General features: G+C 38.7%; 1 protein-coding gene across 1 annotated transcript in view; it reads right to left on the minus strand.

The window, feature by feature from the left end:
- Positions 1-26,154, minus strand: part of LOC108683028 (integrin alpha-PS2) — a gene marked incomplete at its 5' end in the record, with an annotated part of 69,474 nt that overhangs the window by 17,718 nt on the left and 25,602 nt on the right. Inside the window, 7 exons of the mRNA XM_047884648.1 lie at positions 2,404-2,613; positions 5,888-6,250; positions 11,526-11,546; positions 11,587-11,762; positions 12,960-12,986; positions 14,925-14,973; positions 15,817-15,878. Of these exons, the coding sequence (XP_047740604.1) occupies positions 2,404-2,613; positions 5,888-6,250; positions 11,526-11,546; positions 11,587-11,762; positions 12,960-12,986; positions 14,925-14,973; positions 15,817-15,878 (908 nt within the window). The remainder of the gene's footprint in view (positions 1-2,403; positions 2,614-5,887; positions 6,251-11,525; positions 11,547-11,586; positions 11,763-12,959; positions 12,987-14,924; positions 14,974-15,816; positions 15,879-26,154) is intronic.

The raw sequence follows: 26,154 nt of genomic DNA on the forward strand, positions 1-26,154 counted from the left end.
ATAAATGAAGTGACCTCCTCTCGTTCGGCGTCCCGCGACCAAATTGATAGAACTGCTTTTGGGAGGAGGGGCGGAGAAATGACCTGTAGCCGCGAACAATTGCTCTTTCAGCTCTCCAATGAATTATAAATCAGGCAAAGATGAGCGAGANCAATTGCTGTTTCAGCGCTCCAATGAATTATAAATCAGGCAAAGATGAGCGAGATCAAGAGGTAGAAGATTGAATTAACTGTAAATGGGTTGAACTCAGAACTCAAAGTTTAATTAAGCACGATTCCCATGTTACTCGATTTTTTTGAACGGATCACGTGAATTAAAAGATATATAAATAAAATAACATGAGAAAATTTACAGCAAACTCGTAAAGTAACTGGTGGAATTTATGATTAAAGAGAGAACTAAAAATCCCTCGGTAATAATTAACGAGGACATTTTTAGAAAGCTATCAGCTACGTCTTTATACGAATCTATATAATTAAGGAAATACAGAAGCAACGAAACATACCGAATAATTACTAAAACTAACAACTTCTTACAACAGTCGACAAAGTTAAGTTTAACTTCTGAAAATTTAGAAAGCTGTCAGCTAGGTCTTTATACGAATCTATATAATTAAGGAAATACAGAAGCAACGAAACATACCGGATAATTACTAAAAATTCTAACAAACAGTCGACAAAGTTAGGTTTAACTTCTAAAAATTTAGAAAGCTGTCAGCTAGGTCTTTATACGAACCTATGTAATTAATAATTAGTAAAACTAACAACAACTTCTAACAAACAGTCGACAAAGTTAAGTTTAACTTCTGAGGCTGAATTAACTAAGGCACTGCATCTGGAGAGAGCTGTAATTGTGGCATGGTTCAGCATGACGTCTTGATGCACCGCAAGTCGTTCGATTAGGGCCGCGATAGAGTTGCTAATAGCGGCCCTCAAACGACCTTAATTGGCTGGACACAGCCAGGCTGTAATAGCGACCTCGGGTGATGCAACAACGAATACTTTTCTCATAAGAATTAGGCGAGGCGGCCAGCTAAACTATAGCCACGAGGTTCTGAAGTCTTATCAATATGATAAAAAATTAGCATCATCGAGATATTTGAATTTACAACTCATTCGTTAATAAAATTCATTATTAGAAAGGAATGAAATCACAAAAAATTGCATTCCTAGCTAATTTGTATACAATTTGATCAAGGTCTACTGAACTTGGTTGGCTGAAGCCTGAGAAAATGGAACCACCTGTTGCGAGTTGCCAAATTGTATGCAGCGAACGAAAGTCATCCACCTTCATGCAATAGTAAACAAAAAAAATTAAATGAAAATGTCAAGAACAATTCGCTATCACAAAAATCGACGAAGTCCCTAACTCGGACAACTTGATGCATAAGATGCAGAGGGAATCCTTTCCTTCAAATTGGAAGAGCTCCTAGCACCAGAATTTCACAGCTTCAGGTTTACACAGCTGCGTGGGTTTCACAAGTTTCGCCAGATGCGCCGCTCAACAGTTTACCGAGACACAAATCTGTGGGACACAGCGACAGTTTTGCGGTCAATTTTGCAAGTGTATGAGTGACTCGGCAGTTTGGCGTAAATAAGAAGATTGCCACAATGGCAATCAAAAATTACGGAGCTCACTTAAAAAATCTGAAAAGAGAACTCGTGTTCTGGCAGACCATGACTCGGCAGTAATGATTTAACAGCTGCGGTCTATGGATGCCACAGTGGCTGTTCCACGCGCCTTCTTCTCAACATTCCTGCCATGCAGAGGTTAGATACTGAACAAATTTTTCATTAAGGACGATCGTAAATTCGAAATACGCTTTCACAGCTGACCGGTTTAAAGCATCAACGAAGGTAACGTGAACTACTTAAGGTCTTATGGGAATTACGTTTGTTAAGCGGTTACCTACTCTAATTGAGAAAGTGAAGGCGGTTAACATGTTGGATCCTCAATATCTCAATATGAAGAACTTGAATAGGTGAAGCAGGTGATAGAGAAACGCGTTTCGATCATGTAGAAATAAAATATGGTGCAAATAATTTTTACAATCACGGAGTCGGTTGCTTAGTCTGTTCATTTACTTATGCTGGCACAATGTGAAGCTTTATGAACATTTCCTTACACATGTGATATTTCTCGTTATAAAACATGATTCATATAGAAAAAACGCATTCAACAGTGCTCTCGTCGCCCGATTTGTGTTGGAAGAAACTTCACTAAGGCTAACACTCAAAAGTAAAAGTAACACAGACCGCTTAGGACTTAAAAACACTTACTAATAAATACTCTTACATCTTACTGACTCTACCTACCAGTGTTCACTGTGCATTGACTACCCAAATGATCGGTGTGCACTGATAACTGTCCATGAAACTAGAAGTTTCACATGGCGTTACTCACGGCACTGTTTTGCAGGATGATGTAGACTCGTCCGACCTCGTACTTCATTTCCCTGTCGAGGTAGTCAGTGTATAGAGGAGCCCCAACTATGAGATCGTCGCGGCCGTCGTTGTTCAAGTCTGTCACCGCGAGACTGTAGCCAAAATACGATCCCAGTTGGTATCCCGAGATGTTCTGCAGGTTGATCAGGTCGTGCGAGTAGATCGCAATCTGATCCGTGATAAGAAATGCTGTTAATATTCTGATGGAAGTTTATTAGAGAACGTACATTGTATTGTAAATAGTTAGGTCAGCACTAGTAAAAATGCTTCGAGAAAAAAAGTCGAAAATTTATAGAGAGATGCAAAGATATATGTACAAAGGAGGATTCTTTTTGGCACAAAGCAAAACTGATTATTGCTTGATGAAAATTACGATTCGACTCAACGTTATCAGAAAACGGAGTTCATTATATGTATTTTTGCATAGATTCAGTTGTGCTCGACACACGCTGGAATAATTAAGCGGTTGTGTAAGCAGCACACAAGAAATAAGTCGAAACGTGTTGAATTGTATGAATCTAATAATAGTCACGCAATCGGTACAAAACATCATAATTGATGATTAAAAATGACATTGTTCGTGCTGTTGTTGCAAAAAACTATATCAATGCTAAAGAAATATATCGATAAGAAAAAGATATTGATTGATTTCGTAGAAGGCAATGTTACGATGAACTGTGAATATTATAGAAAACATAACATAACCATTGCTAGCAAATAATCCTAGAATTCACACGGAAGCAAATAGTAACAAAAACAGGCTTATAAGCACAAACGAAGATTAGCGTTTTCAGCAAGCTAAATCGAATATATTTGGCGAAATTGAGAATCTATTTCACCAAAGAAAGTAACATGTAAAGACTTTCATGCTCAAGATTCACACATTTGAAAACAAAATAAAAATTCAGAAAAAATGGAGCAGAAAGAAAATTAACAAACCATTCAAACATGTGCTACCAATAGGTTCAGTTTATATGAAATTCGGTAATTATCAGCGACATTACAAAATAAATTCACTATTCTTAGGTAAACTGAAGTTTTTAAATAATCTTTGGAAGCTTGGGATCTTATCGACCCCGTGACGTCACTTTGCTTCATTTTTAAGGCCCTCGAGTTAAGATTAGAAAATGCAAGGTAAATGCGAGCATACAAAATAACCGAGCGATGTTGAACATTAAAAGTTAGCACGCGCTTAACGGGAGATTAACAATTAGATTGTAGCAATTGTAAAATCTATAGATTGTAGCGATTGTTACAATCTAAAGATTGTAACGACTGTTACAATCCAAAGATCGTAGCGATTATTACAATCTAAAGATTGTAACGAAGATGTAAAGATTGTAAAGATTGTTACAATCTAAAGATTGTAACGACTGTTACAATCTAAAGATTGTAACGATTGTTACAATCTAAAGATCGTAGCGATTGTTACAATCTAAAGATTGTTTAGATATATCATTATATATTTTAAACATGCATTCTGCGATGTTTTACAGCACGTGCCAAATGTCAAAAATGTACACATAATGCAGTTTATATACAAGAATAAATGCGTGCGTTATTATGCAAGCGTTAAGAGAAGCATTTGTAGAGCTGAGTAAATATATTACATATAATATTTATATACATATACATATTATATGTATATATACATATTTATATACATATACATTAGTGGATCAATTGCCTCCATTGATACTTGTCATTGTATTTTTTTCGCGCATTTTTTCGGGAAGATAACGTTCCAGAAAAATAAGTATGAAAGACAAAATATTTCTTTGATAGGAAAAGGGCTTGTCTTGTTCAAGCATCGAGACTGACTGTCTTGTTCAAGCATCGAGACACTAAAGATTTTGCATGCATCGTGCTTTATAAAAAGAAAACGTGCGAGTGTTCTAATGCAGGCTATTAATAATTGTTTAACGAATACAATTTCTTTTCATATGCTTAGCTAAGAGAATTGTAAAATTAAAGCAAAATTGTAAAGAGAATTGTAAAATTAAAACAAAATTTTAAAGCGATGTCCTCAGGAAACACAGAGCAAAAAAAAAAAAAAATCGTGCACACATACAAACAAGATAAAAAACTCAGATTATAGTATTTAAGATGCACATAAAGTGAATGTAAAATTTATTAATTGTAATGAAATTTAGCGAAAAACGGACGAACTATTTTAAATCATTGAAAAGGCATGGGGAATAAATGACAACATGCACTTCGTAAAAACACATACAGAAATGCATGAATAACTCTTAAAATAGAAACACAATTATAAAATGAAGCAGAAACGCAAAAACACTGACAGTGCAGTTCGCACATCAAAACATTGCAAACATTCAAAATGTACAGAAACCACAATAATTTAGCGCGGTGCTACATTAATTTAGCACGATGCTCCTTCGCAAGCACATCAAAAATTGCACCAACAAATAAAGCTGTCAGTAGGCAATACATCCAAGAGATAAACAATGACGTTCAAAATTAAAAACGACCAAAGAACAATAAGCCTCTGGCTTTTCAGCGTCATTATTAACATTGACTGTAGACGGACACTAATCAGTCAGCCGAGGGGAAATGTAAAACATTCAGTCGAATAATCAACGATTTTACGAAATACATTTTCAGAATAGAAAATTTGGTTCATTTCAAGCCACAGGTTTTGGGAAAACTGCGTTAGCATTCAACTCATTTGATAATTCGTGGTAAAGAAGAGAGAAATGACTAACTGAAAATTCTGACATTTTATGATCCAGGCTAAGTAAGTGGACAAAATTCCAAATTTACTTCGGTTTTTCAAGCAGCAGTTTCTTTCATGCCAGTTTGACAAGTTGAGGTACGTATGAATCAGTTTGACAAGTTGAGGTATAACTTATGGCAAAATCACTACATATACAAAGTTTTAAAAGCTCAAAGTTTTAAAAGTAGAAGTGAGAACCCTTGGTCAGACATCACTCGCAGTCAGATCTAGGTACAGCGCGTTCTCTGCGCTAAAAGACGAGCTGCAGTTGTTTGACGTATTTCAAAATTCCAGGTATTGAATTTCTCTCAGTTCATGGTAGTTTATTTAAGAAAATCTTTCGTAAATAAGATTATTAGATTGATAGCCTTCACATTCTGCCAATGGCTGGCTCATGACAGACAATCAGATGGAGAAAAATCATCGATTTCGTGAGTCTCCTCGCGTCACCACCGAAAATTCTTCCAAGGTCAAGACTAACAAATATTATTAAACAACAAATGAATTATTGAATTGGTTAAAATTTTAAGAAAGAATATTTGGTGGTTCGTAGTTCTCAACAACGAACAGGCGTAGGAAAGATAGACGGCACCTGAAACGGCGAGTCCGAGACCTGCAGAGCAAGTAAGAGACACTGAAAGCAGCATCCAATTTCTTGTTGCAGGCAAACTTGGCTAGGTCCCGAAATGCGGGAACAACAAACTACCTTGCCAGTGAGGATCCCATTCTTGTCGGGCCCTCTAGGAATGGCCACTGCAAGCTCCTCGAATGGATGATGGGAATTGAATTCACCCAACGCGATCGCCCAGCCTCCGTAAGCTGGTTTGTTTCTTCCAGGACTTTGACTCATTGAATTCAGAGGGGTGCATTCATATCCTGTACTCATGTTAGCGTTGAACACAAAACCATTCTGTTCGAATGAGTCCGCCCAAGCCGTTTGCTGCAAGAGCCAAAACGGCGTGGGGTTGCGGCTCGTTCGGACTCCTCCTTTGTTCTTACGTTTCTCGCGCTGGATGTTCTTGGGATGACGAGGAAAATTGGTCTTTAAGGAAGCAACACGCCCATGTATCTGTCAACGCTCGGTTTAAGTATACATACATTTCGATGTGCTGCTTAAAACGACTGCGACCGACCACAAACAAAACATAAAAGAATGTAGCATTCAATCTAAGTTGAAGAAAGAAATCTTAGGCGGTAGAGAAACACACGAATGAAGACTATTTTTCATTTTTGGCGCAGTTGGACGGAATTGAAAGCTCACTTCCATCTGCTGTTGTCCTGAGTCTCAGCCAAGTTCAGCAGGACATAAAAGACATACAGCGTAGCACATCAGGAACAAGTGCACAACGTACCTATGGTTTTTTTCAAGTTCAGTCTGGCCTCAACATAAGTTAATAAGCCTTGTGCAAACCAACATTTGCAAGCACAAGTGAGAGTGACGTATTTGCTTTAAGAACGTAGACCGAAATGGCAATTTATAGGAGTATCTTTCTCGCAAACGAACACATGCGTTGATTTACCGTTGAGCGTTAAGTTCAACTGTTAGTTAAGGGACTAATTGAAACAAAATTAACCACGGGACAACAGCCAAGACATGAAATGAATGATGGATTCTGAACAAAACAAGGATGCGTCGTCTGAAGATCTAGTGCAAAGGCCAATGTAACTTTGAATATAATCCAAATTTAACCTAAAGGAACGACACGCCATGATCAGGCCTTGGAGCCAGCGTTGAACATAACCGTTTTATTTATCCCCGGAAAGGAGGCGTATTTTTCTGTATTAGGTTGTGAACGTGTACCTAGTGGTGTGTAAAGCTATACTACATACATACTTCACAGCCACTTAGGCTGCAATAAGAGTGAGGAATAGAATCTATTCAATCCTTCCATTAACATGAATGGTGGTTCCTGGAGGTTAGTTCACTGATAACACAAGAAGGTAAAATATTGCACTTAACAGCTCAAGTGTTAGGTAGGCATGTATTCAATGAAGTCGCCGAGAACCAGGACCAATAATAAAGTGTACTAATGTACTAAACCCACTGGGGAATAGTCCAACCAAAACAATACTCCAATTTGAACGTCAGTGCATGTGAAAGTAGGCAAAATTTGCAATAAGTAGGAGCTGTTCAAATGGTTGATGGGAAATTACTCCTAGGGAAATTCAATTCAAATTATTACTCCTATAGGGAAATTCAAGATCTACATGTCTTAATCAAGCGCATCGCGCGCTTGATTAAAATAAGACAACCTTAATAACAAGATGCGTGACGAAATTCGAGATTCAATGAAATAAAGCGCTAAAATGAATGCACCAGAAAATGAAATGTATATAAAACCTCATGGACCATAGACACCAAAATACTTCAAAAAAGTTCGTGCGTGAAGCTCAGACCGGAAGGACAAGACTACTAAGTTGTCACTCACACACTCCAGTTTATGTATTCTAGTCATGCACTACTGCAGAAATAACAACGTGATAGTTCTTATTCACAAAAATCGGCATTTGAATGCGTTCGTTAGAAGACTAGAAGCTAATTATAGCGTCTAATTGAACTGAGGCCACAAATATGTACATGTTAACGATGGCAGGCCATTTAAAAAAATTAAATGTGAATAAACTTTTCACTTCTAACATTCTTGCTGAAAATATTTAATATAATAGATAATAATAAGTAGAAAAGTATTAAATGCGGAAATAATAAATAATTTCAATCTTTTGTATTTTTAGTTTTATTTGTGCTCACTACTGATCTAGGGAGACCACCACAAGATTCAAATAAGAATCGTTTGGTCAAATTTGCGCAAATTTTTTTTTCATGAAATCAATTCATGAGGCAAAATAAACTTTGTATAAAAGGCAACGAAATGAAAGGGTGAACGGAAATGAATTTCAAGTTAATGGGCACCTGTAGAAGCTCTAAAAATATTCAGGGTTTAACCAGGCCGAAAAAACTTAGATGAATACTGCAGGACTGTACATTAGAATTTACAAATTATAATTGGAACAAGAAGCTGTGCATGATCATGATATATATATATATATATTTATATATACAAAACAAGTTGGATGGGTAGGTATATACAGGGAGAGCAACTGTCAGCTCTTACGCTAACCAAACTGTCTAAATCCCCATATGAAAACTATCGTTTTAATTAATAGGTAATTTGTACACTAAAAAATTAAAGGGCTTTCCAAACCAAACAGCACAAAAAAGGGATTTAAAATTATTTCCAGAACGCCAAAGATGAGCAGAATTTATTTTAATGCTATTAAGATGAGCTGCTATTTTAAAGAAGAATCTACAAGAATCCAGCATAATATTTCTTATAATTCTATAGCATCTCCATTAATTTGATACAACATCAAATAAAATATTTTTACCCTAGTAAAATAAATTGTGGGAATATCCGTCAACTTATGATTCAATCCAACAAGTAAAAAAATATAACTCAGTACTCACTGCAGTGAGTGACAGAGAGCGCATTTTCTCGTCGACGAAAACGTGAAGTCACGGACGGAGCACAATAGTGCATTTTTTCCATAAATGAGGAAATGCGCTAAAAATACATTTTCTTAATTATCCGTACTATGACTCCTCTAATGCTACCCCAAATCTCGACCACCGAAAGCTCTAAATCGCAAGCCTGAGGTCATACAAGCCTCCCCGAGTCCCGACTCCTCTGATGCTACCCCAAATCTGGACCACTGAAAGCTCCAAGTCGCAAGCCTCCCCGAGTCTATATACCCCGAGGGCTCAACTATACCTTGCCAGTATAGTTGAGTCCCTACCTCCCCGAGTTTTTTTTTTTTTTCATCTATACCGACCTTGCCGGTATAGTTGAGTCCCTTGGGCACGCCGATGGCCACGTCTGCAACACCGTCGCCGGAGAAGTCGCCCGCCCCCATCGAGTATCCCAAGTATTGGTCGTCATCAATGGCTGGACCTTCGCCTGTACGCACATACTCGACACGTCGCTCCAGACTCTGCGAGTGTATCTGGCCTGCAGGAACAACAATTAAGAAGTATTCAGGATTATTTAGGAGTGTGGAGAGACCTGGTGAGATATAATTGAAGGCAGGAAAGGATGCGTGACTGGAAGAAAGCTATTATTGAATAGGACAGGAAAATGCTTGAATGTTCCGAACTGAGGTGTCATCATCGACAATCTCACACGATGAGCCTAGTAGCAATATTAGCATGAAAATTCTTCTTATTCAGTTATAATACAACCGAACTTTACGATCGATTTAGGTCAGGAATATTTTTTACAAACATCCTTTCTTACTTCGACAGTTGCCAAAGATTTTATTCATTGTTTCATGAAAATAATGACAAACTAAGTTGGATTTTCACACCAACCGTGTAAACTGAAGGACCATCCGGATCGGTTTAATCGTACCATGGCACTATTCGAGACCTCAAAGATCTAGGACGTTAGAGATCCCGGACGTCAACGACTCCAAAAATCTAAGACGTCAGAGATCTCAAAGGTCTAGTTCGTCAGAGACCCAAAGATCTAGGACGTCAGAGACCCCAAAGATCTCGGACGTCAGAGACCCCAGAGATCTATTACGTCAGAGACCGTCATACCGACCCTACAGAGATGAGGAAAAGTGAGCTTACGAGTCTGAGGCCCAACACCGACGCCGGTGTAGGAGAGGCAGATCTGGAGGTCGACGCAGGGCACGGCGACGCCGCTGAGTGTTGTGCAAGATGTGTCCTCTATGTTGAGGGTGCGGGACTCTGTCTTGAAGACCAGAGTGTGGTTCACCATGCTTACGATGGGCCGCGTCCTGGCACCCACAACGAAAAATATTATGACTTTGATAAGCGAAAGATTTCATGAATTCGAGTGCGGTTCAACATTCATAAGATGGTCGAGTTTGAGTGCGGTTCAACATTCATCATTCATAAGATGGTCCGTGTCTTGAGGAAATAAATAAATATGAAGTCTATGTAATAACACTACCATAGGGGGAAAAGTTAATCCATAATGAAAAATTACATGTCAGATNGGTTTATTTATTCCCGGAAAGGAGGCTGCCACTCGAATTTTTCTTTATTAGGTTGTCAACGTGTTGTGTGTATAAAGCTATACTACATGCATACTTCACGTGATTATAAGCCACTTTGGCTGCAATAAGAATGCGGAATAGAATCAATTCAATCCTATATAGTCTTCCATCAACATGAATGCTGGCAAGGAAGTCGCCGAGAGGCCTTTAAAAAAAATGAATGGTGGTTCCTGGAGGTGAGTTCACTGATTACACAAGAAGGTGAAATATTGCACTTAACAGCTTAAGGGTTAGGTAGGCATGTATTCAATGAAGTCGCCGAGAACCAGGACCAATAATAAAGTGTACTAATATACTAAACCCACTGGGGAATATTACAACCAAAACAATACTCCAAGTTGAACGTCAGTGCATGTTAAAGGAGGCAAAATTTGCAATAAGTACACTGTTAGAAAAACGGTGAAAAACGGTCCCACCGGCATCCTAGTGGCCGGTCGCCCCGTGAAAATGAATGGTTTCGCCGTTTTTATCAGCTGTTTTACGGATTTTAGGTGTTGAATTGGAATAAAAACGGCGACACGGTGTTTCTTTTCACGTGCCGACCGGCCACTGAAACGCCGGTAATACCGTTAACGGTCATTTTTCTAACAGTGTAGGAGCTGTTCAAATGGTTGATGGGAAATTACTCCTAGGGAAATTCAATTCAAATTATTACTCCTAGGGAAATTCAAGATATGCATGTCTTAATCAAGCGCATCGCGCGCTTGATTAAAATAAGACAACCTTAATAACAAGATGCGTGATGAGCAGAATTTATTTTAATGCTATTAAGATGAGCTGCTATTTTAAAGAAGAATCTACAAGAATCCAGCATAATATTTCTTATAATTCTATAGCATCTCCATTAATTTGATACAACATCAAATAAAATATTTTTACCCTAGTAAAATAAATTGTGGGAATATCCGTCAACTTATGATTCAATCCAACAAGTAAAAAAATATAACTCAGTACTCACTGCAGTGAGTGACAGAGAGCGCATTTTCTCGTCGACGAAAACGTGAAGTCACGGACGGAGCACAATAGTGCATTTTTTCCATAAATGAGGAAATGCGCTAAAAATACATTTTCTTAATTATCCGTACTATGACTCCTCTAATGCTACCCCAAATCTCGACCACCGAAAGCTCTAAATCGCAAGCCTGAGGTCATACAAGCCTCCCCGAGTCCCGACTCCTCTGATGCTACCCCAAATCTGGACCACTGAAAGCTCCAAGTCGCAAGCCTCCCCGAGTCTATATACCCCGAGGGCTCAACTATACCTTGCCAGTATAGTTGAGTCCCTACCTCCCCGAGTTTTTTTTTTTTTTCATCTATACCGACCTTGCCGGTATAGTTGAGTCCCTTGGGCACGCCGATGGCCACGTCTGCAACACCGTCGCCGGAGAAGTCGCCCGCCCCCATCGAGTATCCCAAGTATTGGTCGTCATCAATGGCTGGACCTTCGCCTGTACGCACATACTCGACACGTCGCTCCAGACTCTGCGAGTGTATCTGGCCTGCAGGAACAACAATTAAGAAGTATTCAGGATTATTTAGGAGTGTGGAGAGACCTGGTGAGATATAATTGAAGGCAGGAAAGGATGCGTGACTGGAAGAAAGCTATTATTGAATATGACAGGAAAAGGCTTGAATGTTCCGAATTGAGGTGTCATCATCGACAATCTCACACGATGAGCCTAGTAGCAATATTAGCATGAAAATTCTTCTTATTCAGTTATAATACAACCGAACTTTACGATCGATTTAGGTCAGGAATATTTTTTACAAACATCCTTTCTTACTTCGACAGTTGCCAAAGATTTTATTCATTGTTTCATGAAAATAATGACAAACTAAGTTGGATTTTCACACCAACCGTGTAAACTGAAGGACCATCCGGATCGGTTTAACCCTATATTTTTCAGCGACGCATAAAATTCGTAGAATATGTGATTGGCAAAAATCGTAGGTAAACAGGGGATAGGTAAACAAGTAGGGATCGTAAGGATCCCTACTTGTTGTGTAAGGATCCCTACTTGTACTTAAGGATCGTAAACAAATCGTAGGGATAGGTAAACAAGTTCTAGTTAAATATGAAATACAGAGAGGGGGTCAGAAGCATAAACGACGAGTGCAAAGGAAAATTAAAAATCACAGATTAGCCACTTTGCATTAATCAAGCCAAATGCCCTACAAGCAGAAAACCATGTATTCCAAACCATCAATATAAATTCGCAGTCTAGTCAAAATTAGATGAAATCCCTAATATAAGAGGAGTTGGGTTTGCTATAAATGCCATAGGAAAATGACGTAGTGCATCACTTTATCAGCAAGAAGCCTTTAAAATGGACAGTTGTAATAATGTAAGAAAATCTTCAATATTTAATTGTTCATAGTGAGTCACAATGTGATCGTGAAGTTATCCGAGTATAACACGCGGAAAAGGTTATTAAACAAAAAAGTTGAATTAATACAAAACAAAACTTAATTAACATTAATTGGAACATTCACGAGTGAAAGCGGTGAAGCAAACACAGCAGAACGCATTATTAAATTATAAAAAACTTTAAGAAATATTTTAAATAACTTACAGAAAATTAATATATTTATCAAACCTATAAGAAAAAAGTGATTATTTGATTAAGTCTCTTGAGTCCCAAAGACCTGGATACATAAATTAGAAGAGACTTAGGAACATGAGGGACATTTTTTACCTTGCAGGTCCGCCACCCAGCCCTGGCCTGAGGGGACATTGAACTTGTGCGTCAGAAACACAGCAAATTATAACACAGAACATTGAACAGAACACAGAACATTGAACAGGAACACAGCAAATTATAACACAGAACATTGAACAGAACATTGAACATTGAACAGGAACACAGCAAATTATAACACAGCCAAGCTCTGCACACTAAACAAGTTGAACAAAAAATATAACTCAGTACTCACTGCAGTGAGTGACAGAGAGCGCATTTTCTCGTCGACGAAAACTTGAGGTCACGGACAGACGGACGGACAGACAGACAGACAGACAGACGGACAGACGGACATGGCGAGCACAATAGTGCATTTTTTCCATAAATGAGAAAATGCGCTAAAAAGCTGCTGCCGTGGAAAATTTAAACTCGTCGTTATGTTTGAAGGATTTGGCAACGGGAAAAATGAAGCTTCATTTTATAGGATAATTTGGTAACTCGATTGAACGAAATTATGTCGATACTGACACGCGTACAATTTCAAATTTATTGCTCCAGTTGGTTAGGATTGTAATTTACATGTGATGGTTATTGAACTCTCGTTCAATGACCATTTAATAGGTTTTTGCTCAAAATGCCGTTCCAACTCATATATTAATTTAATCTGACAGGGGAGCATAGAAATTGTACGCAGGTTTCGCTTTTTAATGAGTGCACTAGCTGTTAGAAAAATGACCGTTAACGGTATTACCGGCATTTCAGTGGCCGGTCGGCACGTGAAAAGAAACACCGTTTCACCGTTTTTATTCCAATTTAGCACCAGAAATCCGTAAAACATCTGATAAAAACGGCGAAACAGTTTATTTACACGGGGCGACCGGCCACTAGGATGCCGGTGGGACCGTTTTTTCACCGTTTTTTTCTAACAGTGTGGTCTTCATAGGATTTAGGTAATTTTAAACATGCTAAATGAGCAGCGGCGAAATATTTGGAGTTCTCTCACTAAGCCAAACTCAGAAGAGTGACATTCCAGGTTGAAAATAAACTTATGACAACAACAAAAAAAAAAAGGAAAAAAAATTAGGGTAAGACCAACAAAAAAGTGAAAGTAACAAATTTGAACGTTTAAATCATTCATTTGGCAGGGCATCAAAGGTATTTATAAGATATTGTTCCCTGATATTTAGATATCAGGGAACAATATTTAGGGGCTCGATTAAAATCGTACACAATGTACTTTTAAGCCAATTAAAAATAGCCCAAGTCGAGTCACGAATCTAAAATTTATTCAGTTTTATTTCAAACTAATTTGACGAATCAAGGGGATTACAGGAGATAAGTGTGACAAAAATTCTCACCAACACATAAATTCAACTTAAATGTAAATGCTTGCATCATTTCAAAGAAATCAAGTCAACCACGCCCATAAAAAAATCACGGTTTAGTCGTACATGAAAAGCTTGGGATATCAAAACAATCAAAATATGAAGGATCATGCAACAATATCTGAGTAACTGTACATTTTCGGCGTTGCAGAAAATCACTGAGGCATCATGCAGGCAAGTTCCCAAGCGGGACATTCACTAACTTAAAAAGTCGAGCCAATCAATAACATTGAANTGAAGCAAATATTAACGGCAATCACTCACAATATATTTTCATGATCAAAATAAAAGTGACGTTGATAAGCTCTGAGGCTTGACGCAGCACTCCAGCTCAGGGCATCGTAATGAAGATCGAGTCAGCAAAGTAAACCGAATTGTTGACATTTATCTTCTGAGCCTCATCAATATCGATATGTGGCGTTCGTATTTACGAATTAATAATAATTAATAGATTGGTTGCCTGCTTATGTTCAACTTTCAATTTTTATCCATAGGCTTTTTCATGCCAGACCTGAACAGTACAGTAGTACTGTTCATGTCTGTATACTGTACTGTATACTGTAGCAAGTACAGTAGTATACATTTGGCTGCATACCTTGCCAGTAATAAGCTCCAGGAGCACCGATGAAAAGATGGTTCCCATTCTGCAAATAGATTGAAGACATGAATAAATTATACCAGGCTATATATATTATTACCCCATATGATCTTGCAATTTCATAATTAAAATACAAGTTTTGAAATCATTCGTAACACCCCAGCACCAATGCATTAACCAAATGTTCTCTATCTGCATGGCTCAGGTAAGAGATAACTTTAGGCGTCGATTTGACCAACAGGGGAGTCACGTCGAAATGCATTTAGAACTCAAGTTTATCCCTACAAAATGCCTCGAGTTTATTTGTCACTATAAAAACAATAATTCATTTAAACTCTAAAATCATATGAAAGTAACGCCAAACGGATTAGGTAAGGCACGGGTCTCGAAGCATACGCAACGTGTTAATTAAAACTGCAGTGTATATATAATTATGAATTGCAACAAACGAAGGTAGGGTTATTAAATTATTGCATTTTCATCACTGATTAATCAAATTTGAGAAATTTGCTTAATTTCTCAATTTTGATTAATCAGTGATCAAAATGCAATAATGTTAATAACCCTACCTTCGTTTGTTGCAAAAAACATTCTTCATTAAAATCTACCAAGAACATTTGAACAATTTCAAAGATTGCAGGGCAAACTCATCTTTCAAAACGCATACTTATTGATTCACTGGGCGTTCATCGCGGCCCGAACCGACCTATCCTATAAAAACGTTGTCGATTGTTTACCTAGACTCATTGTACAGGACGGCTAAATAAAATATCATCAGCTAAATGAGAGTTGTCTTCTCCTATAAAAATGTTGCCGATTGTTTACCTAGACTCATTGTACAGGACTTCTAAATAAAATATCATTAGCTAAATGAGAGTTGTCTTCTTACAGGCGATAGCGCAGCACCGAAGCCAGCCTGGCAGGAGCCCTGCCTGTGGTATCCCCAGTCGCCTGTTGACAACAAAAATCAAGGTTAAAATAAAATTAATAATCGTTCCCACAAGGTATATGCGAAAAAAATACGACAGAATAAAATTTAGAAAAGAATAAAGCGGTCACCCTTCGAAGTTCATTTAGAAAAGCTTCAGGTTATTGATTTAGTGAAAATGTTCTTTGAACAACTTATTTTGTTCTCATAGAAAAGGTACAAACTTTTCAACGTGTCTCTGACATTTAGTCATGACATGTAATCTTGTTCAAGGTAAAATCAATTTTAAATCATTGTCATTGGTCGATCCGGCCCATTGAACAACCAGCCAGTCATCGTAAAACACCCTCGTGACTTTTAACAAGTGAGACTAGCGAGTGTCAGTAGCTGAGCAATTGGGAGCTTCAACAAGATAAATCGAAGTGATCTGCATCTTCACATTAGTAGACCGCAGTGGATAAAGATTGGCGCAAAATCAATAAAGCAGTATAGGGTCTGAATAATCGGTGGAGTAATTTTCGAAAAGCGGTTTCCCATCGGTCTAATTTTGATAACTCAAGGCACTTCAAGAAACGCTGAGGCGAGAAGGTGAGGATCTTAAGACCTCACATATAAGATCGAAGAAATTCTAAATAGATTAGTGAGAGAGAACGCTGAAAAACTTAATACATCGTGGCCGAATGGAATCGGTAAGCCGGACAGTTCAGACAAACGCTTATGCGAATGTGCAAATCAACACAGTATATTTCAGAACATATTACTCTGATAAACTCTCTCAAAAAGTATTAAAATTGAAAAACACCCCATGAATATAAATTATTCCACTCATAACATTCATTCGTCATGTGTTGCTGTGAATGTCCGATGCGCGGCAAACCGATTACTATATGTGCATGCGCGGATTACATACCTAGTACAAGCACCAACTCCGATACTTTGATGCATTCTAAAAAGATTACTATTAATATATGTATGTGATGTACTACATCAGTGTATCTGATAAGCCACAGAGTGGATTTTGTGTGTAGTAGGAGGCGGTGTTTCCAGGGCGTGATGCAACAGAATTTTAGGGTTTGCGCTAACAGATCTCCTGCAGACATAATAGCAGACATTTGAGGACATCGAAATATGTAGGGACCACTCAGGCTGTCATGAGTCCATCCATCAGTCGTGGCAGGTCGATCGTCCAGCTGTCCATCCATGTTGTGCTCTTTGAACGAGTACAGTCAAGCAGAACGGAACGTCGGCGCCTCATGTGGCTTCATCCATCATGGGGAACATCAATGACCTCCTCCTCCTGCTTTACGCTCTCCTTTTGTGCCCGCGCAAGTAACGCGCGTGAAAAATCGGTCCAGGTTCACCGGACCGCAGCCATGTAAAGGCGCAACACGAAAAATCTGCCCCTACAGAGATCTCGATTTTTTTTCGAGTGCTGTGAATAGTACGTCTACCGTCAAGAATTTAGATGAAGATTCGAGTATGAGAATTCGCTTGACCTGCTAGGACTTAGGCATAAATTAATCTGAAAACATTCGAAAAAGTACACAGCATTTTAAAACAAATTTGCTGAACGGTCGTTTTGACTGAATCTTGAAAGCCATAAATAATAATATATAGAAAAAATTATATTTTACTCAACGGAGCTGGTCTCCCACGAGGGTCTTGCTTAAAACGCAATAAAATGCAGGAGGTCTCAACTAGACGGCTATTCAACTGCATGGCAATTAAAAGCTCAAAATTGAGACTCGTAAAACGAACAAGACTCGCGAAATTTCAGCGTCAGTCCTCGCGCTTGAGGCTCCATATGAAGCTATGCAGTCGAACGCTCGGCTGGCTATAGGAAGTCAATGCACAATTGCTAGCAAGCTATTTTAATAAAGGGCATTATGCGGCTATAATTACCTTCAAATATTTTGATGTTTCTGATAACTTAAAGCTTACAGTTTGAACGCTATTACGCCCAAGACTTAAATCAGTGAAAGAAGAAAAACGAAATGAAAGAAATTGCACTTAAATTATTTGATGTGCGGGAATTATAAGGAATTAAATATATATATATATATATATACCTATAGCATTCACGATGAATGTCATGTGAACTTCAAATTGATTTTGACACCGTGTTGTTCGCTAAAAATTAAAAAGGATGCCATAGATAATAAATTAGCATTCGAAGAACGCAAGAGTACGAGCCAGCAGCCGTCAGATAGAGGAGAGGTCGGGCTGCAACGGCTTGTTCTCATTTTAATGATCGGGGTCATTCATTATTCAGAGGTCCTGATCATTTGCCTGAGAAACTGTTGAGATAACCTACCGAAAAGATCAAGAGGTGAGCGGAAAATTGTGTAGGGTGATCGGCAACGGGATTTAAGGAGATTGCGATGATATGGAACTAGTAATGGCGGCCATCATGGAGTAAAATCAGCGTCACAGTCGCAAGAATTACAAAAAAGGCAAGAAAGTAATAGCCATTTAGGTGATTAACATACATTATTGAAATTTGCAGAATGATTGTGCCTCACATAACAACGATAGTGCATGATAACAACGATGAAAATTTGTCACTTTTACAGGGTCACTAAATATAATGCCATAATTCAATAATAAACTCAGTCATCTCAGATGCTTAGAAAAATATGAATTGTGATACAGTTCAGCTCGCCTTCATAAAACACAATCTCTTTGTTACCAGTTAATTTCAATCACATTTCGGGATCATTCTCTTATTTTCGGGATATCTCACATTCTCTTATTTTCGGGATATCTCACATTCTCTTATTTAAGACAAATTGTCCGCCATTCAAAGGAAAGACCTAAATGCTGGACGCATTCATTAAACACCATCTCTTTGTTACCAGTTCATTTCAATCACATTTCGGGATATCTCACATTCTCTTATTTTCGGGATATCTCACATTCTTTTATTTACGACAAATTGTCCGCCATTCAATAGAAAGACCTAAATGCTGGAACGGACGGCATATTGCGGGGCATTGTGGGCGCGGCACGGCGCTTATTTGACGGCCAGTCTGGGCCTGCGTAACAAATTACCTTTCATTTCTGCCTAAAAGATGAGTAAGCAGTCGCAGAAATGTCATCATTATAGAGTGAGGCAGCGGAGACGCCTTTGTGTTGGACCCACGGTAGAAAGTAAGCACTGGTATTTCAGGGTCTTCCTGTGCAGCTGATGCTATAACTTGGGCAGCGCTTTCAGCTGTAGTACACATATTTAATGTGTTTGTGATCCTTAAATACTCTGGTTTCCTTTGATTTTTAAAACTTTTTTTCTAAACCAAACAACAGCGGGCAAATGAAAAAGGTCGGATATTAATTGTAAAAGGCAAAAATAGTTAAGTCTATGAATTGCTGCGTAATATCTGGTACAAATGATGCACTGCAGGTGTGTTTTATACCTTAGCGTTGTACACATATAAACCCGGGCAGACGGAAACGTTCATAATCACCCGGTTAATTTATTATAAGCATAGAATTGTGGTTGAACTGAGAACCGATCTGATCAAAGTATTCATCAGCAATCATAAATGTTATCTTGAAGGGCGGTTAAACTTATTTCGCGACAAGTCTGGAGCGCTAATTAAATAGCAAGCGCTATTTAACTCTGATTTCAAAATTTATGAACATACTTTCCGTGAATCGGAAAATTGAACAAGGAATCTATTTATATATAAATATAATTCAACACAAAATATTGCACGTTTCTTTCAAACGAAGACGAGAAATGCCTCGGGAAGAACAGCATCCTCTGGCCTGGAGTGAGCAGGACGGCGGAAGACAAACGTCATCTGATCCCAGGCATAAATCTCGACGCAACTTTCACGCGCAGATCACGCGGCGATCCGTGGCGATAACGCGATAACGCTCTCGGCTCCACGCGTTCTCGCTAAAGATGTTTCATTTTAAAGCAGTTTCATCTGGAGGTGTGTGTTGTAGGGTTGAATATTCACGGAATTTGAGAATATCGCTCTGCGGAAAGTCGAACTGACTATACATTTAGAGCTGAAATTAATATTAATTAGACTAGTACAGAACTGCCGTAAACTGAAACTTTGAAAGGAATAAATTTGAAAAGAAGATGTAAATTTTATTTAAAGGAAAGTACTCAAATAAAAGAAGGTTTATTTTTTAAAAAATTTAAATTTACATACGTCCAACTAAGAAGAAAAGAATCAAGAATTGACTGTGTCTTCTGAGGCCGCGGGTTTTGTCCAGCCTGAAACCATCTACAAATATTGTCACGCGCTCTTCATGTCGATTAATCATCCAACAATCATAATGTTTGATGATTATTAAATCAACAAATGAATAATGAAATTACATTTGTTGAACAAATTTTATTCTAGACCAAGATCTTCAATGAGGCTCAAAATATTAATTATTCAAGTCATACAATTTACATGCTCTGCGTAGAGCAGAGCGTTGTACTAGCATGAAGAAGACCGCAAGAGGTGGGAGATGCAACGCCATGGACCGGCAATTTATATTGGCCCATCAATCATAGAATGGGACTAACCCTGCAGAATGACCTCGGTATCGTAGGATAGACCGAAACACGACGACTGTTACAGGGCCTGTCGGATGGTCAATGAATTGCAAAGGTTCATTAGATGCCAGGTGAAAAAGGTTAAAAGCTCGGGACTCGCCGGATCAGACGTGAGGCATAGGATTGTCTGGAACGGGCAATGTTGTCTTGCAAACGCAGAGTTGCAAAGTTACAGTCGGATTATTCATGTTCCGTAGGACAACTCAAGTCTCACAGGACCGTCCGCAACTTCCACGATTGCTCGGGATCGCGGGATTATTCGAAACTTGCGGAGATTCTCCAGTATCCGCACAGTGACCTGTAACCCAGTGACGGTTCGGTCCAAGGCCTGCAGAATGACCGTGACCCGAAATGTTTCAAGAAGGATAACTCGTGGTCTGTAGGATAGTTCGCAATCCGTAAGAGATCCTAGACCAGTTGGTTGGTTGGTCTGTAACCCGCAGGATGACCGTGACCCGCAGGTTGACCCGCGACAGCTCGTAAGTGAACCCGTGGGTCATCCGCAGCAGTCAGAAGCAGCAGCGCGGAACGGGACAGCCTCCATGCGCTGTCCGCAGTCGAGGCAGGCGGTGTCGCAGACGAATAATCTCCGGTAATAAATTACGTGCAGTCGAGCGCAGTTTCAAATGGAAATAAAATTAAAATGATCCGTGCAGAAAAGAAGTTCGTTTGACAACCACTCTACACATTGACCTTTAAGTTCGAATCCCATACTAACCCCATCTAAGTTTAATACTAGTAACGCGAATTGATAATGAGCCAAGAGCTAAGGGCTCCTTGTTTCAGACAAGGAACATGGTAGATATCATCTAACACGTAATAAATTTTTTCCGATGCTGACCCACAAGATTTCAAACGTTCATTGCAAAGATTGAGTTCATTATCACGAATGGATGATCTGATTTTAGAAAATGGCATACAGGTGTGTTCGTCAAATCTCGTTTACTTAAAAAATAATTTATATAACTAGACTTATTGATGCGCTTCAAGACATTTACTACACTGTCGCCAATGAATTACTGCAGTTCATCAAATGATTGTTCTTACCATTGACCAGCATTCTCTACATCCCATGGGCGGCGCAGCTGATACCAGCAATACAGAGCACGCGGGTTACATTCATTGCACGTCGCAGTCGAAAATGAAAATCCTGTGGCTTTTCATGCGTGTTTTTAACGCGTCTTTGTCTGGGCGCCCAGGAAAACAATTAAGGACCGAGGTGCATGGTTAGCTACAGCAAGACGACGTTGGTCGCCGGTAAATTTCCCACAGTGCAGGCGCGGAGGATGGCATCTCTGCACCTACAGGAAGAAACGCCCCTTGCGTGTCGCTTGAGACGTCATTTGCGTGGTGGTGGCGACAGCCTCTTGCGGTACACACTGATGAATACCGCGAACACAAGTGCGCTGAAGAATCTTCGAAAAAAAACGATATAAGAAGCGACAATTTGGAAAATTAATCTTATTTAAACCATTTATAAAATTACTGAGTGGCTCGAAATTAATTCTATGTAGACGTATAATCGAATTGAGAAGCCCGAATATGGTATTATACGCCGAGCAAACAATCGACAGGAAGATACAAGTTAAAATTGAAATCGTCTAAGCATTGTAAACGTATGTTTGATTTATTTATCGTTTGGAAACGGAAACAGTCGAATGGAGCCACGAAAGTAACGAGCTGTAAAAAGTTCATCCCGTTTGGTCTAAAATTTTCACTTACCAAGGAATTTATGATCAGATTCGGGTCGAGCATTGCGCCCAACGGTGCCGCACACTCATCTGGTTCGTGCTTATAAGAACCCTTGCCTGCAGGTACCGAGTGCCACGTGAATCATAGCCCCAGCGGGATGCTAATTAATGAACGGTATACCACCTACGGACCACCTCACGATAACGGACGCGTCATGAACCACACTCGGGATCATGCGTTGGCCAGCACGACAATTCAGTCTGGATATGCGACCTTGCATATCATTTTTCTGTAAAAATTTTAACCTACATTGCACAGGAATAGTTAAAAATGCAAGATGAAGACCTGAAAAAGCAGAGTAAATTAGCATTCTTCACCGAAGTAAGGCCATTTACAAAAAAAATGATTTAGTACGAATTCCGGAGAGAACTACTTCAATGTTGATATAAAGCTACATAACTTCACAGTGCTTGGGTCGAGACCGCCTGACTTTCACTCAATACGCTTCAATGAACACACATAAGACGAAGGCTCTATGGCTCCGAGGACGAAACTCGCTCCGATATAACGTCCCAGATATTAAGGCCCAGTAAAAGATATGGTAAGAAAACCTGAAGGAAAGCCGCACGACCCCGACAGAATAGAATAAATGCTAAAATATCGCGGAATTCTTTTTCAGAGGAACCCAGTTGGGTAGCGGACCGGCACTATGGTGATATCCTATCTGATTGGGAGGTCGGAGCAAAATTGTTCAAATGGTGACAAGATGTTTCATGGAATTTCCATGAATAAAAAATTATGTGAATCTAAATTTTCCCAGCGTGCAAATTTAATTGGTGGCGGTAAACCACACAGAATTACGAGACTTGCTAAACCAATTTTATTCGTTTTGTTGAACTTGGGGAGTGTAAATCGTAAGTTCTCTCGCATAATTTAGATAAGATTTGTCCAAAGGAAAACATATGAAAGTTTCTAAACATACAGCATAAAGAGTTCACTATGAACAATAAACGTATCGTCCTGCAATATCGAATTTTTGGTTCACTGCATGTATGTGGGACACGTACGGTCATCATGGCAGGGCGTACATTGAAGCCCTGCACAAGCACAACTAAATTGCCGAGTCAGCGCAACTGGTGCAGATAATTGAAGTTATTATCGTGAAGAGGAAGCCATAGAAAGCGTACGATATGAAGCAGACAAGCAACAACATAATTAGCACATGACGAAGCAGGCGGCGATATCGGGCGACATTCATCCCGTACTCCATTGCTTACAAATGCTCGGTGGCATCCAATCACTCGGCTTAATTAAAAAGTCTTGAAATAACCATCGTATAAAAAATATAAGTGGTACTTTTGCTTCGGAATTTTTTTCAATCGAATCAATGATTGACGAAAAGCTCAAAAAAATATAAGTGGTATTTTTGCTCCGAAAATAAACTTTTCAATCAAATCGATTATTGATGAAAAGCTCAAAAACATCAATATTCTTGATAGAAATTGTCGCATTTGCTTAATAACCGACATGACCGTGACACTGCAGGTACACTCATCACACACCATGTACATCATTGACATTGGGACAAATACTCACCACAATCGACTGACAGAAACAAGAGCACACACCATTCATCAATGACATTCACCAGCACATTCACCACACGTTACAAACCACTGACCTATATAGGTATGCACATTCAACATACCTCATTGACGCAGGCATGTATGTATATCCACTATGCACACCTTGGATAACAACATGCACTATTATTCTCCATCATTATTGACACACTAATGCACCAATTATTGGGCAACTGCCATCGCATAGATCAACACAAAACCAGACATCTCAAATAGTGTCCATGCACGAGAGCACAGGGATCGCATGCAGGTAAAGGAGCAATGATGCACGCAAGGATTTATTTATGATAACTCACGGGTAATTTATGGGTGATTCATAAGACTTAATGGCAGATTCCAAGAGAGTTTATAGCTGCTCTTGACAGGCAATGCCAGACTTTACTTGAAATCACTGAACTTATTCAGTTAAAGGAGCCGTGAAGTGACCTCGCGCCTCTGAATTAGGGACCTACCGTTCATGATGGACGATTTAAATACGAATCACGTCATGGAGAAATGCGTGGAGCGACAGCTTCGATGTCGCTTACTAAGCCCTTCTCTCACGGCCATATTTTTACGACCATAGCTTAGTATTATGCCGGCTCTTAAGATCGAAAATTTATATGGCCAAGAAATAAGAAACAAGGAGCATGAAAAAACGTGAACTGATTAACTGTACTAATAAATTTAAAATCATTGACAATAAAATTGCAAAATGAACCAAGTTATAATACAATTCTTTCATTCTTATCAGGTAATCTAAGTATCAAGTTGCAGTTACATACATGGCTGCTCAGTGTGTTGCACAAGCATCAAGAGCCTCCTTCCTCTCGTTCACACCACTCCTAATTACTGCCCGGGCAATTGAACATGATTGAAATAAGACGACGAGACAGCTGTGAGTGAGCTACATTTCACTCACAACACTAAACAAAATTAGAACATAAAATGCCAGCTAATTATATAATTTAAGAGAATATAACGCGTAGAGCGCTGGGCACCATTAGACGAGCTACGCAAGTAGCGCTATTAAGCAATAGACAATTAAGCTGGAATCGACAAAAGTCATTCGCTATTTTGAGAGCAAAATTATAACGTTCAACAGAAGTAAAAGTATTAGCCATACCAAGAGTATTCTACTAATTATGATTGATAATAACAAATATAAGCAGCAGTCGTTTTTATTTTTGCATTATCGTCTGGAGCGCATTCGGTGCGATAACTGCATAAATTTTTGCATTAATTTTTTGAGGAAAAATATTTGAATTTTACTGCCAAGGTCTTTAAACCGAGCACAGCAGAATTGCACAAATTTTTGAAGTAATTTTTCGGTGAAAAATATTTAAATTTAACTGCCGAGTTTGTTTAACCGAGCATAGCAGCACTACTCAAGAAACATCTTTTTTCGTGATATGCTGAAAACTTGCACGCGTATCCACCGAAAGCAAGTCTAAAAATATACAAACATCTTTTGCCGGAGAAAAAATCGCAAATTATTTTCGTGTGTTAGTCGATAGAATTCGTTAATAAAGGCGGGGATGTGTCAGGCCTGAGAAGATTTTAGAAAATAAAAGTTAGTGAGCCAATGAGGTTTACAAGCATAAACTGATTTTTTTTGACGGAATAAAAATCGCAAATTATTCATGTGTTAGTCGATATAATTCGTCAATAAAGGCGGGGATATGTCAGACCTTAGAAGATTTTAGAAAATAAGAGTTAATGAGCCAAATGACGTTTACAAGCATAAACTGATTTCCGTTATAATTCTAGACTGGTAGCTAATTATTTGGTCGCAAGCTCCAGATCATTTGCCTGTGAATTGATGGAGGAAGGGTTGGACGGCAATCATAGATTAAATTAATATATGCATAGCTTACGTCAAGATGAATCGTGAATTGGAACATGGCTTCCGACCTTTATATTAGAGGTTGCGTGATGGTTTACAGATCCGGTCCCATACTTTCAAAAAAAGTTAAGAGATCGTAAGTTCATCAGCCAATCATTGACGTCCTTTCAAGCAAAATCCACCAATCATAGACAAGAATATAGAGCGCAAGTACTTACGTTCACTTAACCAGTTTTGAAAGTATGGCCCCCCGATCTCCACAACATATCTATGAAAGAAAACTTATTCTTATGTAGAGCATGAAAAAAGGATTTCAATTTTAGAATTTGAATTATGAGTTTGTTTATTTGGACGAAGTTATTGTATTGAATTACTCATTGGATGTGCTTCAAAAAGACGAATTAAATAAAATTCGTCCATGGTACATGCAATCAATGATGCAGAAGCATCTGAGGGTTAAAATTTCAAATTTAACGAAAAGATTCATGTAACGAATTCACAGACATCTATTCAACATGAAATTTGCTGTGGTGATCTCCATATGAGTGAAGACGTTAGCAGCATGCCCATAATGAAAA

The sequence above is a fragment of the Hyalella azteca genome, unplaced genomic scaffold (genome assembly GCF_000764305.2).
Source record: "Hyalella azteca isolate HAZT.00-mixed unplaced genomic scaffold, Hazt_2.0.2 contig15791, whole genome shotgun sequence".
Taxonomy (NCBI): Eukaryota; Metazoa; Arthropoda; class Malacostraca; order Amphipoda; family Hyalellidae; genus Hyalella; species Hyalella azteca.